Raw genomic sequence first — 15,832 nt, 5'->3', positions numbered from 1 at the left:
CAGTCATTTCTGCAAAAGGATTCCCGACCAAGTATTGAGTGCATAACTGAACATGATTATTGAAGGTTGACTTTTTTTGTATTAAAAATACTTTGGATGAAATATGCAATTTGACAGGAATGTTGGGTTTTCATGAGCTGTATGCCAAAATCATCAATATTACAGTTGTGAGGACTAATAATTTGCATATGTTGCACGTGTATTATACTTGCTAATGGACTCACAAATGTGGAGTGTCAAAAAGGACCACAAAAATTGAGTGTCTAATGCACACTCACGCAAGCACACTGAAATACACAGACATACATTCAAGATTCAAGAGAGGTTTATTGTCAGTACAACAATACACACAGTATATTGCAGTATCTTGAAATGCTGTTTCACAGAGACCCACCATAGTGCATATATAATAATATCAAAAGATTAAACATATAGAAAATTAACCGTAAATTAAACACAAAAACTTAACTTAAGCACCTATAACTAAGTACCTATTTGAAATCACTGTATAATGAACAGGGAAAACATCAGATAAGATGCAAGATTACAAGTGTGCTTATAGATCTTTGTGAGGACGTATAGTTTGCATATGTTGCATGTTTATTATACATACTAATGGAAGCACTCATACAGAAATATACTGCAGCAGATAACAAAAATTAATCACACATGAAATTAAACATTTTTATTTGTAAATGTTTTGTTTTTTATGTGTACATCATAAATCCAGTATCTCAAATGAAAAGAATATTATTTTACAAAAATAGTAATAATAATAATAATAATAATAATTGTAAAAGATTTTGATTTAGAATCCCAGCTCAGACCTTGTCCTTGTGAAGTTTGCATGCTCCCCCCATGTTGATGTGGGTTTTCTCCAGGTTTCCTTTCATCAAAGGAGTATGTGAGAATGTTCTAGTTTTTTTTTATAGATATACTAGATATACACAAATACATGAATAAGAGTGTTTACATTTGGAGAAGAAAAATGTTCTAAGAAGTTTACGTGCCCCCACTTCCTTATTACCTGTCTGGTTTCAAAGACCGTCAAATCTTATTTAATTTTTTTCATTCACGTGTCCTTCATGCTGTTTACCCCAACTGATGCTGCCATTAGTGTGCGGACCACGTTGTCTCCAAGTGTTCAATTTCTTCAAAGACATTTGCACCCACCCCTCCCCCACACCACCATGTCTTAAATGAGGGTTGGGATGCGTCCTCTTTCCTCTCGACTGCCAGCTCTCAGGGTGACACCACCATTTTTTTCTGGTGACTAGGTTTTGCCTCACAATGCTCTATAATTAATATGCATGTAGGTTGTCTGAAGGAGACACCTCTATCCTTGGCATACATTTGCCGGGTGACATTTAAGATTTCCACAGCATCCATTAGCATCTTCCCTTCAATAACAAACTTATGAACTTTTTTTCTCTTTTTCTCCTGAGTTTATTTGAAGGCTGAAATAATTGGATTATTAAAGCATCTGCTAAAACTCACGTTGACCTTGTCTTTTCAGCCTCACTCATCCAGGGGAACAGGAACAACTGTACTCAGTTCTCACAGAATCTGGACTGGCTGGTTAGCAAGCTGGAAAGGCTGGAGTCTTCATCAGGTATTGTGTGTTATGCTGCAAATCAAATAATCTCAGAATTCTCTGAACCAACCTTGGCTGTCACTGCTGGTGGAAGGACGGACAGACCAACATACAGGCAGATAGACTCAGTATTGATGTTCTATATTGGGGGAGTTAATATGACTTTTATATCAAGGGACCTAAAACAACTGGGAATCAATGAAATAGAACCATGGACAAATAGAACCACGACAATTTCAAAACATTCAGTGAGTCAGTGCAGTGCTTGGAACTGGTTACCTTGTGCATCTGTTTTGATTGTCCTGTGCAGGATTTAAAACTCCAATGAACTGTTAAAAAACATCTAGAAGTTATTACACATTATTTTGGGGACCTGGATTCCATAGCACATGTTTTCATGCAACTAACTAGGTATTGGAAAGAGCCAATCATGTATAACATGATTCATGCTGGCCCATATGTTCGCATTAATGTTCCTCCAAGGTTCAAATGTTTATTAAAGACATACTTTACCCCCACCCTTTTTTCCTCTGCAAAACTGTGATTAATGAATAAATATATTTTTTAGGAATACTGGAAGTGCTCCACTGCATTCTGATTGAGAGCCCAGAGGCCCTCAACACCATCCAGAGAGGACATATTAAATCCATCATCTCTCTTCTATACAAACATGGGCGAAACCACAAGGTTAGAGCGTAACACTGTTGCTGTCAGTTCTTTAAATTGCTTTTGCTAATCAAATTGCCTAAATTGGTTCAGGTGAAAATTGCCCATATGTGGCTGCCCTTTGACTGAAGCATTTAAGACGTCCTTCCATCTTGCCATTTTTACAAATTATAAAGACTTAGATCTTTTCTATATCTAAATATAGGTCTTCTAAACATACTGTAATTTTCAGTGTTGTGGACCTTATGAACTTATGAATTGTGTCATAATCCAGTGAATTAATCACTTTTGGCTGGCTGCCCTTTGACTGAAGCATTTTAGTTCAGAGCCACTTTGCCTTGTAGTAGTTTTCTCGCATGAAAATGATATTAGATGTGTAAGTGTTCTTCTGATGAACCAATGTGAATAATTGTCTGTGCATTTGGGACAATGTGAGAAGGGACTTCCCAATTTTCTTTCACGTTTTCTTCACTTTCATTCCGGTATGATTCTCTATTACACTGTAGATCCTGGATGTGCTCTGCTCACTATGTGTCTGCAATGGAGTAGCTGTTCGGGCCAATCAGAACCTCATTTGTGATCACCTGCTACCCAAAAGGGATCTGCTCCTTCAGACACGATTGGTCAATGATGTTCATAGGTAAAATCCACCATGCATTAATTATAATAGTTATTATTAATTAAAAACTGTAAATTGAACAAAGTACTTCATGCAATCAGTCCACTAATTTTAATTTCTTCATGAATATGCTTATTCAACTTTTGTTTACATTTCTGCATTAATTTATTTATTATCCAACAGCATGAGACCAAACATCTTCCTTGGAGTGAGGGAGGGGTCAGCCCAGTACAAGAAGTGGTATTTTGAGCTGGTGATTGATAATGTGGACCATTTTGTAACCAGTGAACCTTCACATTTAAGAGTGGGTTGGGCCTCAACCAAAGGCTATGCCCCTTACCCAGGTGGGGGTGAAGGATGGGGAGGTAATGGGGTCGGAGACGATCTCTACTCTTACGGATTTGATGGACTTCATCTGTGGTCAGGTGGGTGATATTTAGTTGTTAAATCAGCTACATTTAAAATTGTCCAGCTAATATCAGCAGGACAATTTACAGCTTCTTCAAATGTTAGATACTTTCATTTGCTGAGTTGTTAATACATAGCTTGAAAAAATCACTGGGACACAGAAAAACTGTGTCTCAGTAGCAAGAGCTGGGCACATGTATGATTAGCATGTATATTTCTAAAAAACCTAATATTGGATATGAGCTGTACTCTGAGGTGTTGCTGGCATCCTGTAGGTCGAATTCCCCGTGCTGTGGCATCAGTCAACCACCACATACTGACCTCTGATGATGTGGTGAGCTGCTGTATGGATCTGGGGGCTCCCAGCATCTCCTTTCGGATCAATGGGCAGCCTGTTCAGGGCATGTTTGAGAACTTCAATGTAGATGGCCTCTTCTTTCCTGTGGTCAGCTTTTCTGCTGGTGTCAAGTTAGTATTACCATGTCAAGTCATACTCATACTCAACACTGCTGAATTTTTATTTTGTGTATGTTTCTGTATATGCTATATGCTATTTATATTTCCATGTATTATTATTGTACTTAAATGGTCATCTATTCCTATCAGTGTATATTTTACATATACACTGAGATATGTGTATATCTCACACACAGACACACACAACCTCTATTTGTCCTCTATGTAAGGCTCAAAGAAATTGATTTGATCCACTATGCATTTCTATTCTACATGGATTCTATCCACAAAGCTTCAGCCTGAGGGCCATTTGAAGGTTGCCATGGCTACTTCCAATGATATGAGTGACATGTCTGCAGCAGGGAATTTCAAGCCCTGGCGAGTTTTCACTCGCTTCATGATTGGCTGCAACGTTTCTGCAGAGATGCTTTTTGTCATTTTGGTCAGAGGCTTAGCTAAACAGCAGCCTGTGAGAGCTGGACAAATCCCCTGTGTGCTGAGATAATATAATAAATCAATTGGTAAACATAATATTCCTGTTTACAGATTTATGCTGAAGATTTTTATAAAGCACAAACTGACCATTTCAGTAGGTACTCTTGGAGAATATTGCAAAATGTAAAATAGCAAAAACTGCTGGAAATCATGTTTTAACATAATCAAAGTGCATTCCAAAATGAATTGTGTTCAAAAACTAATACCGGTCATACATTTTGAATTACTTATGGACTCAATAAGAACCGTTATCACCCATTAGGGTCTTCCATATTAACGTGGACCTGTATTTAATTATGTGTTGGTTTTCAGTTCCTGAACTTACGACACACCCTTCCGGGTTGATTTAAGTTCTTTCTGTTTCTTTTTGGACTTCGTGCATTTTGTTAGTGTTTATTAAAAATCTCTTTTGTCCACAATGTCCTGTCCCTATGCTTCATTCCCCCTCTGACCCTGTAATTGACACAAGGCAGGATTTTACTGACCAGTAAGTTTAAAACAGAAACAAAACAGCCACAGTGGTCAAACATAGGTACATAGCTGGTAAATGGCTGATGGCAAGATGATGAGCATACATAGATAGGGTTAAAGATATAATATTAAATATCTGAAACTAAGCTTTTTAATTTATGTTTTCAGTGTTGAACAGGCTCTCTAAGACAAATAAGAATCTAACCTTTGCTGATAGTGGAGGACAGTCAGCCACGTTGAGACACTGGTTAAATTATTGATCAGGCTGCTCTGGATTCAGAAGCTATGAACCATGAGTGCAGCTCCAGCTGCCTTTTCATACAAGAACAGGAGCTGAGCTCACTGCACAGAGACACCACCTCCCCAGGACGGGTCAGTCAGGCCGTGCACCTTTTGGGCACTGAAATCAGACACAAGCTCGTAGCACCAAGAATATAAGAGTGCTATGAGTGCTGAACTCAACCCAGATGCCAGTCATCTGTTAACACAATGCCCTGAAACCAAACCTCTATGTCACGTGACTCTCTGCACCAGCATCACATGATGGACTGGGAAGACCGTGACAGGTGATTCCCACTTTATTTAATCAGTGCCGACCTGGAATCCTTGCTCTGTCATAGGGTTCAGATCTTTGGTTCAACCCAGCTCAAGGGTTCAACGTCAGTGAATGTTGCAGTATTTGCTGCTTCGCATTCGTTTCCCTCATCCCCCTATCACCCCCTCTCCCTTTTCATCCTCCCATTCACACCCATGCATGCATTTTACAGAGCAACAATGATCACTCTCCGCCTTCCAACCACAACATATTTAACCTATTCAACAAACGTAACATGTTCAACCCCATTTAACCTCCTTCCACTCATCCCCCTTACCCTCACTTCTCCTTTTCATCCCTCCAATCTCCCATTCATTAATTTTACAGAGCAACAACAGTTGCTAAATTATTTGCATTTGATACTGGTAGATTCTGACCAGGTTGTGATTAAAAGTTCAAAATGCAACAAGCGGACATAGGAGCTAGAAACAAAAATAGAGCATAGGGAATTTCAATCTCAATAGAAATTCTCAATCTCAGTTGAGCAAAAGTCAAAAGACCGTACCCTGTGAAAGGCTTTACAATCTGTATTTCATGTAATTTTCTCTCAGTCATTCACTATGTCATGACCTCTTGATGGCAAAAGCAAAGTGCTTTAAGAATTTAGGTGCTGCCCCATTGCTTCGCAGTAAATTCTTTTTCTTTTTTGAAGAAACTGAATAGTCAAGAAAACAAGAAAGTGTATAAGTGATAGGTGAATAGTGAATAGTGATAAGTGAATAAGAGATATACTCACAAGAAACTGAATAGATTTGTCTTAGAAATTTGTTTATTTAAATAAACCAATTGCAAATTTTAAATACTTAGAAATACAGAAAAATATGAACTTGAGCTTGTTGACAAATCAAAAAAGGCTAATTAGACAGAGAGTTCTCCATTTTTGAAGACAGGTAAGAGTGACATTCCATTAAACCACACCACCCCCACTGCCTCAGGAATTGGGGTGTTTCATTAAATATCCCCTATTATGAAAATAGTTTTTTGACAAGGCATGAGAAAGGGGAGGTAACCTTTTCCCTTATGATGACATAAGGAGAGACATTCCAGATCCGACCATCTGAGCTGCTGCTTTCTGAATGGTGAAGAAGACTGCAGACTACTAGCCACTGCAGGACCATAGACAGGCTATGGGAACTCCTATTAATGCTAAATAATCTCACAACGTGAAATTTTCATAATAGGGAACCTTTAATAATTTTTATATTAGTGTTGTTGTTATTAATTGCTCAGACTTATAGAACAAAAGATATGATACACGGCACAGAAAATTCAATAAAATGATTTTGTCTGTTTTGAGAGAGATATGATTATAATGTAAGAATATGTCAGTAATTCTGTGATAATGAAACTACTTAACAGGTGTTGTCAGTGAACAGGCTGTAAAACTTTAGGCTACAGACATTCAGGGTTGAAAAACAGATGCTAACATTCTCTAACAGCAGTCAAGATGTCATTGTTTGTGCAAAACAAGTTGTGAATTTGTTCTAACATTAAAACAAAAGATAAATTTCTCTCTGCTTGAAGTGAGCACTATGAGGGTCAACAAAATTTTGGTTGTGTTGCATTTTACACAGATACAATGCTGCCATTTTCTTATTGGCTTTTGTGTAGGCACATTCTTTTTTTATTTTAGACACCATATCTAGTCATATGCTGACCTAAATACTCACTAGGCTAATAGGTAGTAGCCTAGTGGGTAACACACTCAGCTATGAACCAGAAGACCCAGGTTCAAATCCCACTTTCTACCATTGTGTCCCTGAGCAAGACACTTAACTATAAATTGCTCCAGGGGGACTGTCCCTGTAACTACTGATTGTAAATCGCTCTGGATAAGGGCGTCTGATAAATGCTGTAAATGTAAATGTAAATTAAGGCCCTTATCGATGCCTTAATTGGTTCAATGGCATTTCAGTTTGCTTAGGGGGTTCAAACTGTATTACATATGGTTATGTAGAGATGTTGCAGCATGCAGCCTGAAGGCCATTTTCTCAAGTGTTCTCAACTGGTTCTTTACGTTCATTGCAAACTGCATTTTTGTATCTGTTCAACAAAAATTTATACCACAGGCAGTGCTGAAACAGTATTAATAAATCAGCTTTGTGTTGGTGAAAATAAAGAAGCTTTACAGTTCAAGTGAACCTGAATCAGGTGTCCTCACTGAATGCATGAATAACTCCTGTTGTTCCTCATAGGGTGCGCTTTTTGTTTGGCGGTCGTCATGGTGACTTCAAGTTTTTGCCCCCATCGGGATATGCTCCGTGCTATGAGGCACTGCTGCCGAAGGAGAAACTGCGCGTAGAACCGGTGAAGGAGTATAAACGAGATATAGACGGAGTCAGAGACCTACTGGGCACAACACACTTCCTGTCCCAAGCATCCTTCATACCCACACCTGTGGACACAAGTCAGGTGTGAAACACACAAACCTGTATTCACGTACATTATCAGTTAATGTGTTTTTCTTTGTTTTAAAACTCCAAGTGAAACAGCCTTATATATAATAACCCTGATTATCATTATTGTCAAGTGGGGGCATCAGAGCTCTTCAGATCCTGGGCCTGGTAGGCCTGTTCAGTAATCCACCCCTGTTTTTTTCTAGTCACTTACCTGTCCACCTATTGCTTATATAACATTCTGAGATTAAGATAGTACAGCCATACCAAGAAAAGTCAGTACATGGCAATTAGTACTACAAAGTAAACTAGGAATTGATTAGTAGCCATTGACTAAAGGACCCTACAACATTAAAGTTTATTCAAAATAATTTGCTATTAAATAAATGGTAGAATGACAATACAAAATAGAAAGTGAAACAATACAGCTTATTTTAGCTGTGTATAACAAGATAGATCAAATGCTACCTCAAAATGGACAGATGTAAAATAGCCTTGCGATTGGTCATTGATGGTGAAGTATATGCCGTGGCTGTTGCCCTGTAAGGTAGAACTTTTCTGGCCCAAGCCCGTCATGACAAGCAGCTTTCTTTGCTAACAAAATGTGCGGCGAAATGAGTGGGTTTACAACATAAATTCATATAAAAATTTACATTTAATAAAACTAATTTAAAACATGCGAAACACTTTTACCATGCATGAAACTAATTTTCAATCAGTGAATCACATAGAAAGGATAGGTACTATAGTCCAGATGTTTGTGTTTGCTGACCCATTTACCATGTGAACCAAACCCGATCCAAGCCTGACTAAAATCAATGATTGAAATTGAGCCTGAAACCGCCAAGATTTACAGCTATGTGAGGTGTGTTGCTTTGTGACTATGGCTGCGCCTCATAGATTATGTCAGATCATTTGACACATCTGACAAGATGACACTTGCAAAGTATTTGCAAATAATTCCATAGGATTTTTTTGTCCCCTCTATTTCTATGTGATGCCAGTGACTGAAGTGCCATGCGTCACCTTTATTGCGTTATTTAATGCATTATGGTGTTTTTTATCTTTCTTGCTGTATGTTTTTCATAAGTTCTAAATGTATTTCAAATAAATGTGTGTGTATAATGTACCTCAACAGATTGTACTGCCCCCTCACCTAGAGAAAGTCCGTGACAGGCTGGCGGAGAACATTCATGAGCTCTGGGGCGTGAACAAAATCGAGCTTGGCTGGTCCTATGGCAAAGTATGTTATTAACACGTTTATCAAGCAACAGATTCCACACAGACACAAGCACACACACATACGCATACACAACTTACTTTATTTTTGTTATGGTTCCTAACATTTTAGAGCGCAATGCATATAAATGAAATTATGTTACTATGTTTCTCCAAGGTCTCCAATCTAAATGTTTTGCTTCCGTAAAAATGCAGTAGTGTTTGCAAGTTAATTGGTTGATCTGGACCCCTAATCAGAGAACTTAAGTTTCAAATAAAAAGAAACAGTGTGTGCATCATTTTGCTTTCTCTTTTATGATTTGCTGTACAAATAAAAACAGCGGGTAAGTGACTCAAAACTCCATTTTGTCACACTAATCCATATAGCACGGTCGTCCTGAGTTCTCATGTTCTCTGTAGCTCCCCACCCCGCCTTATGTTGTTAATTGTTTTTAATTGTTTATTGGTGTTATTGTTTTACCAATCAACAAAATAGAACAATGAGCCTTAATCCAGCCATTTAAACAGAACCCACTTGGTGAAAACAGCCCCTTCAGTATAGTCTACATTTGACTACCAGTGTCATTTTAAAGGGACAGCGAGTCTGCAGGTTTATTTTAATAGTTCCACACTGCCATTGATCACTTTAAATGAACCTCTCATTGAATGTTTAGTGTGTGATACACATTTAATTTAACACAACATTTAATTTGCAATAAATGGCTTTATTGGCTCATTGAAGCTTTTTTGGTTATAGGCTAGATATGTGACAATCAAAGGGTTAAAACATTCTTGTGATTTCATTGTGGAGATTGTGTGCAAATGTTTGTATGTGCATTCATCTGTCTATACCCCTTGCACCTCTCTTTTCACAAACTCTTTCAAAAAGCCTAGTGAAATAAAATCTGTCTAAATAAATAATCAATAAATAATAAATAATCTGTCTAATAAAAGCTGTATAGCTTTTAATGAGCACCATCTTAATATAGTGCTCTAATTGGAGACTCATATATTTATTATGGACAGGTCAGGCTCTCTTTTCCATTTAGACGTCAATTTAATGGGTATAGCTGTTTTTAACAAGACCTTTTGAGCACAGGGGTGACATTGTCTGTGCCTTAAGATGGAAAATAGCCATGGTGATGATGTGTTGGCGAGAGGCAAGAGGGAGGATTCTTTTGCTTAAGGCTGTGAGGTAGTTTCTCAAAGGTGTTACCTCATAGCGCACAACATTTACATTTATGAGAGTAGAATATTTATCGGCCATGCATCTGTAATTTGTTTTGAAGACAAATTCATACTTACATACTCATTTAAATAGTCAGGATTACACCATTTGGATGTAGGGGCTCTCAATCCATAAAATGTTTTCTTAATTATTTCATGTGAGGAGTAGATTAGGACTAGCCAGACATCTTGTTTTTTTAAGTTAGTAAAAGTAAAAGTGTAAGTCATCTTATATTTTTTGTAGATACAATTGCTTTTGGCAATAAGTGTAAAACATTGAGTAAGGTTGAAGAATGGCACTTTGGTGTATTGTCTCTAAACTGATCATCAACTGAACAAAACACTGCATGTTTTCTTGGTCCTTTTAAAAGTGTCTTCAGACAAATGGTTCATAGAGTTCCAGATAAGGCCTGAATTTTGATTTCCTCACCCCCAGACTCTTTTTCCAGGAAAACATGCTTCTCAATATTCATGACATGCTCTCCATCACCATTAACTAACCCTATGTATATGGAAGACATGGATACTGCAGGAGTTGTTTTGTTCTGACGATAGACTTCTCAGTGTCGTTTGCCATGATTATTCTTTTCCCCTTTCTTGTCATTTGTTTTAACATATCTGTTAGTTATAACAGCAGAGCTCTATTTGTTCATGTGGGTGACCAGGCTTCTCCAGTGGCTCTGATCTCATGTTTTTTTCCAGATCAGAGATGACAGTAAGAGACAGCATCCCTGCCTGGTAGACTTCTCCAAGTTGCCAGAAACAGAGAGGAATTATAACCTTCAGATGTCAACTGAAACCTTGAAGTAAGAGCCCAATTCTTTGAGACAGAGATAATACATGAGAGATGCATATCATCAGCTGGAGAGACAAATGTTTCAATAAGAGCTTCCTATCCAATCCTATTCATGGGTCACATCCCTAACAGCAATAGCTCTTAATTCACCTGTTGGTTCTGAAGATGATGGGGTTTGTTGTAGTTGATATATAGAATATGCATAGTGTTAGTACTACTCCCTGTCTTCTTGTCAACAGCAGCTATATACTTTACCAGAGGATCTGCTACAGGTGTGAGCAGTTTACTACATCTACATTTTGTTTCATTTTCGAAGGACTTTGCTGGCCTTGGGCTGCCATGTGGTCCAAGTCAATGTTAATGCAGAGGAAGACCTGAAGAAAGTCAAGCTACCCAAGAAGTAAAATCACACGAAAGTCACAAAACTCTACTGCAACACTTCAATTAAGTATTCACAGAATATCACTTGTTCCACATTTTCTTATGTTACAGCCTTATTCCAAAATGGATTAAATGCATTTTCCCTCAGAACTCTACACACAACACCCAATAATAACAATGTGAAAAAAGTTTACTTGAGGTTTTGACAAATTTATATAAAAAAAAAAAAAAAAATTTTATATAATAAATGTATTAATAATATAATTTGGCAATTGCTATTTCTATATTAAGTATTGAAAATGTCATATATGTGAACATTACAAACATAAAGTGACATATCAAACTATATTAATAATGCAAAAACAATATTTTTCTTTTTTGTATTTTGTAGCTATATGATGTCAAATGGGTATAAGCCAACGCCGCTTGAACTGTCAGATGTCAAACTGACGCCTAGTCAGGAGCTCCTGGTTGATAAACTGGCTGAGAATGCACACAATGTTTGGGCCAAGGACAGGATCAAGCAAGGATGGACCTACGGAATTCAGCAGGTGTGACATAAATTTGAACAAATTTATGTTTATTCTTTGAAATTCTTTTAAAATTCTTGCTTGTCAAAGTCAAAGTCAGCTTTATTGTCAATTCTGCCACATGTACAGGACATACAGAGAATTGAAATTGCGTTACTCTCAGAGCCATGGTGCATACAAGTAACATTTTAAAAACACAATATACAATAAAGTCACATGGTGGAGAGTGCAAACCATGTAAACAATGTGAACAATGTAGTGCAACAGAGCTAGTAAGTGTAAAAGTGACCAATGCTGCACAGAGTGACTGGTGCATGGTGACTTGTGTTTGTTTTGCTGTGTTTATTACTGTGCAGGATCTGAAAAACAAGCGCAACCCCCGTCTGGTGCCATATGCATTGCTAGACGAACGCACAAAAAAGTCCAACAGAGACAGTCTCAGAGAAGCTATCCGCACATTAATCGGATATGGATACAACATAGATCCACCTGACCAGGAAGCCGGTAACATAGTGTTTTTGCAAGTAACTTTGTTGTTGATTTGCACTGTTGCCTTTAATTGCACATATAGAAAGAAATAATAAGTCATCCAGTTACTAAAAAAAAAAATTTCAAACCACTGACTGAAGTAGATAATATATGGTTGTAATGGTACCTTTCAGGGAGCATTTGGCAGATTTTCTTTAATAATGTATACATACATACATACATACACACACACATGTGGAGTTATATACTTATATACAAAAAAGGTGAAATAACTTAAAACATGTTATATATTCTAGTTTCTTCTTCGAAATAGCCACCCTTTGCTCTGATTACTGCTTTGCACACTCTTGGCATTCTCTCGATGAGCTTCAAGAGGTCGTCACATGAAATGGTTTTCCAACAGTCTTGAAGGAGTTCCCAGAGGTTTTTAGCACCTTTGCCTTCACCCTGCAATCCAGCTCACCCAAAACCATCTTGATTGGGTTCAGGTCCGGTGACTGTGGAGGCCAGGTCTCCACTTTTAGTTAAGTACATAACTCCACATGTGTTAATTTATAGTTTTGATGCCTTCAGGGAGAATCTACCAATGTAAATGGTCATGAAAAAACATTGAATGTGAAGGTGTGTCCAAATTTTTGGCCTGTACTGTATATACACACACACACACACACACACACACACACACTAAGAGCATTTAAAATGAACACTCTGGTTGAAAGATCTTAGATTTTTAATGTATATAAAATTTACACACTCTAATTTATCTTTGTACCATAGTGTTCATTTTAAATGCTTTTAGTGTGAATGTGTTAGTCTTACTAACTACTGTTTATTTAGTAGAGTTACAAATACTCATGCCAGCCTGTCTTTTTTCCCACCAGGTCACATTGTAGAGAGACTGAGCATTGATAAAATACGCTTCTTCCGGGTGGAAAGGACATACGCCGTGAAGACTGGCAAGTGGTACTTTGAGTTTGAAGCTGTGACAGGAGGAGATATGCGAGTGGGGTGGGCCCGACCTGGGTGCAGGCCAGATGTGGAGCTGGGCACGGACAACCAGGCCTTCGTTTATGATGGATACAGGGTAAGGGTGAATTATTTTGTCCTATTGTTTTCATGAAGATTTTGGATTTCAGATTTATTGGTGTATTCAAGCAGCAGCAAATACCTACATCAGAGATACAAAAGTGAGAAACTTCAGGGATTACATATTTGGAGTAATTGAAAGTGATACATTGTTTGCTTCTATTGGATTTAATGGCTATAATTTTAAGTTGTAAATTTTAGATTAAACATAACCAGACCTTTATTAGTTAGTATGTACTTATTTTAAATCAACAAGAAAATGTTTTCAACATGTATTTTTGCATATGTCAGCCAAGAGGGCAGCTGAAGGCATTAATTCCTGACAAGACAACAAAAAATGGTTGTAATGGTACCTTTCATTTGTGCATTTAACCCTGAAATGCCATGCATATCATATTTGAGACATGCATTTCTGAGACCCATTGCATTACCATGAGATATACACTTAGCATAAAACTCTTTTGTGATATTTACAACAAATAATTAGATATTTATGAATTTGAATATCTATACATGGATAAAAGGATACAAACAAAAACATACTTGCATTTTTTCTAACATTTTGTTAAAGGGCCTACTAAAGAATAAAGATTCTCTGTCCATTGGTTCAGGAATTAAAGGGTTAATAAACAATTTAAAAATATTTTGGTCCAATTAATGATCTCTGGTTTTGTATGATCAAGGCTGGTATACACATTTTGCATTCATTTAGTCAATGTTTTGAAATATTAATAATGCAAATTGTTTTAGTCAAAGTAGAACAGTTTAAGCTACATCTACTTTAGCCCAAAGGAAATTTCATTTTATATTGACTTGTTGCCATCATCCTTAGCATCATGAACAAAGTGGCTTTGTAAATAGTCTAATTTTTTTCCTGATTACATCTTCTTAAACAGTGCAGCATCACGATTTAATTGTTTCCTTTACTGTTCATGTGAATTATTCTGGAAACAATTAACAAAAATTGTTAACACAATTTATGATACTTTCCAGGCAGGAACATGAATAGGTGTTGTAATAGATCTACTGTGCATCCAGAAAGTATTTATGGCGCATCACTTTTCTTACAGCCTTATTGCAAAATAGATTTTTTTTTTTTTTTTCCCACTCAGACTTCAACACACAACATCCTTAATGAAAGCATTAAAAAAGGTTTTGGCAAATGTATTAAAAATGAAAAAACTGAGAAAGGTACATAAGTATTCACAGCCTTTGCCATAGTGTTCAAAATTGAGCTCAGGTACATCCTTTTCCCCCTGGTCATTCTTGAGAGTAGTTCTGGTTGCACTGGTAAGTCATGATTGATCTAATATATTCTTGGCCAAGTGATGCTGCGCAGGAACAAATGAAATGAAAGAAAAACTGTGTCTTCCAGTTAATAGGCATGTGTGTTACCCAAAAGGCAACTTCCACCCTACAATTTACCTGGTAAAAGTTTTAAGCTGGATGCCCTTGCTTATGTAATTCTCTGCGTTTTCCTGTATGTTTTTGGATAGCCTAGACAATTGGGTATGCTTACCCCTTCAGTTCATATTTTTGCTTCATATTTGTAGCGTAGTTTGCCAACAGTGTGTTGAAGCAGGAACTAAAACTGATTGTTTTAATAGAATTTTCATTTCCAGTGTTTTCTGTTTTCTTGCATTCTGCATGCATTTATTGATTTGTAGCTTTAAATGTATGGATTAAATTTGTTATTTGTCAGATATTAGTCACGCTGGCAGTGAAGCACAACACATAAATGCATGATGTGCCTTTTTTTTTCTTTCTTACATCATAGAAACTTCATTTCTTGGAGTTGTGCTGTAAAATAAGGAATACATACTACACATGCTATGGATATTATGAGTCCTATGAGCACAGGAGGTGCATATAATTATAAAGTTATTGATTGAGCTGTGTGTTGCCATTGATCTTGTGTGTTTATGCTGGAGAGTGCATTTTGCATGCCATGAAAAATTCACCAAAATATTCTAGGCAGCGTTTGTTCGGCCAGGAGTGCTGTGGTAGTGTTTCATCATATGTACAAAAAAACTGCTTTTACATTTTTTTGTAGAAAAGTGAAGATAGCATTCGAATTAAAGTTGTGTCCAGCACAGTTAACTGGCATCCAAGGATGATTTATTGTAGTGCAGCAGGGAGAAAGGCACTTTCCACCTATGCCTCAAGATCAGGAATGCAGGGTTGTAATGGTAACATGCTTTGGGCACGTTACAAGGCATTTATTAGTTTTATTTCCACACATCAGACTTTGCTTTCGTAATCACCAGAAGCTAGCAAATTGGATTTTTTAGAGGGATCCAAAATGACCACATGTTTTGAGGGTGGGGAGGTGGGCACATTAGTTGACAATTGTTTTGTTGCTTGTTGTTGGAAACCTAAAAAATCACAAATAAAACATTGAAAAA

The 15,832-nt window shown here is 37.2% G+C and overlaps 1 protein-coding gene across 22 annotated transcripts in view; it reads left to right on the top strand.

Annotated features, from left to right (window-relative positions):
• The window catches only part of LOC114789246 (ryanodine receptor 3), a 140,583-nt gene that overhangs the window by 52,363 nt on the left and 72,388 nt on the right, over positions 1-15,832 (top strand). For 10 of the 22 annotated variants that reach the window (XM_028978487.1, XM_028978521.1, XM_028978549.1 and 7 more), the window contains 14 exons: positions 1,517-1,612; positions 2,163-2,281; positions 2,767-2,900; positions 3,063-3,304; positions 3,563-3,755; positions 7,500-7,716; positions 8,839-8,943; positions 9,260-9,262; positions 10,848-10,951; positions 11,258-11,341; positions 11,714-11,873; positions 12,209-12,356; positions 12,745-12,864; positions 13,223-13,425. In XM_028978487.1, the coding sequence (XP_028834320.1) occupies positions 1,517-1,612; positions 2,163-2,281; positions 2,767-2,900; positions 3,063-3,304; positions 3,563-3,755; positions 7,500-7,716; positions 8,839-8,943; positions 9,260-9,262; positions 10,848-10,951; positions 11,258-11,341; positions 11,714-11,873; positions 12,209-12,356; positions 12,745-12,864; positions 13,223-13,425 (1,928 nt within the window). The remainder of the gene's footprint in view (positions 1-1,516; positions 1,613-2,162; positions 2,282-2,766; positions 2,901-3,062; positions 3,305-3,562; positions 3,756-7,499; positions 7,717-8,838; positions 8,944-9,259; positions 9,263-10,847; positions 10,952-11,257; positions 11,342-11,713; positions 11,874-12,208; positions 12,357-12,744; positions 12,865-13,222; positions 13,426-15,832) is intronic. The other 12 variants (XM_028978615.1, XM_028978624.1, XM_028978585.1 and 9 more) reach the window with 3 other exon arrangements.

Source organism: Denticeps clupeoides, chromosome 1 (assembly GCF_900700375.1).
Source record: "Denticeps clupeoides chromosome 1, fDenClu1.1, whole genome shotgun sequence".
In the NCBI taxonomy this organism is placed as follows: domain Eukaryota; kingdom Metazoa; phylum Chordata; class Actinopteri; order Clupeiformes; family Denticipitidae; genus Denticeps; species Denticeps clupeoides.
This window is presented reverse-complemented; position numbering and strand designations above follow the sequence as displayed.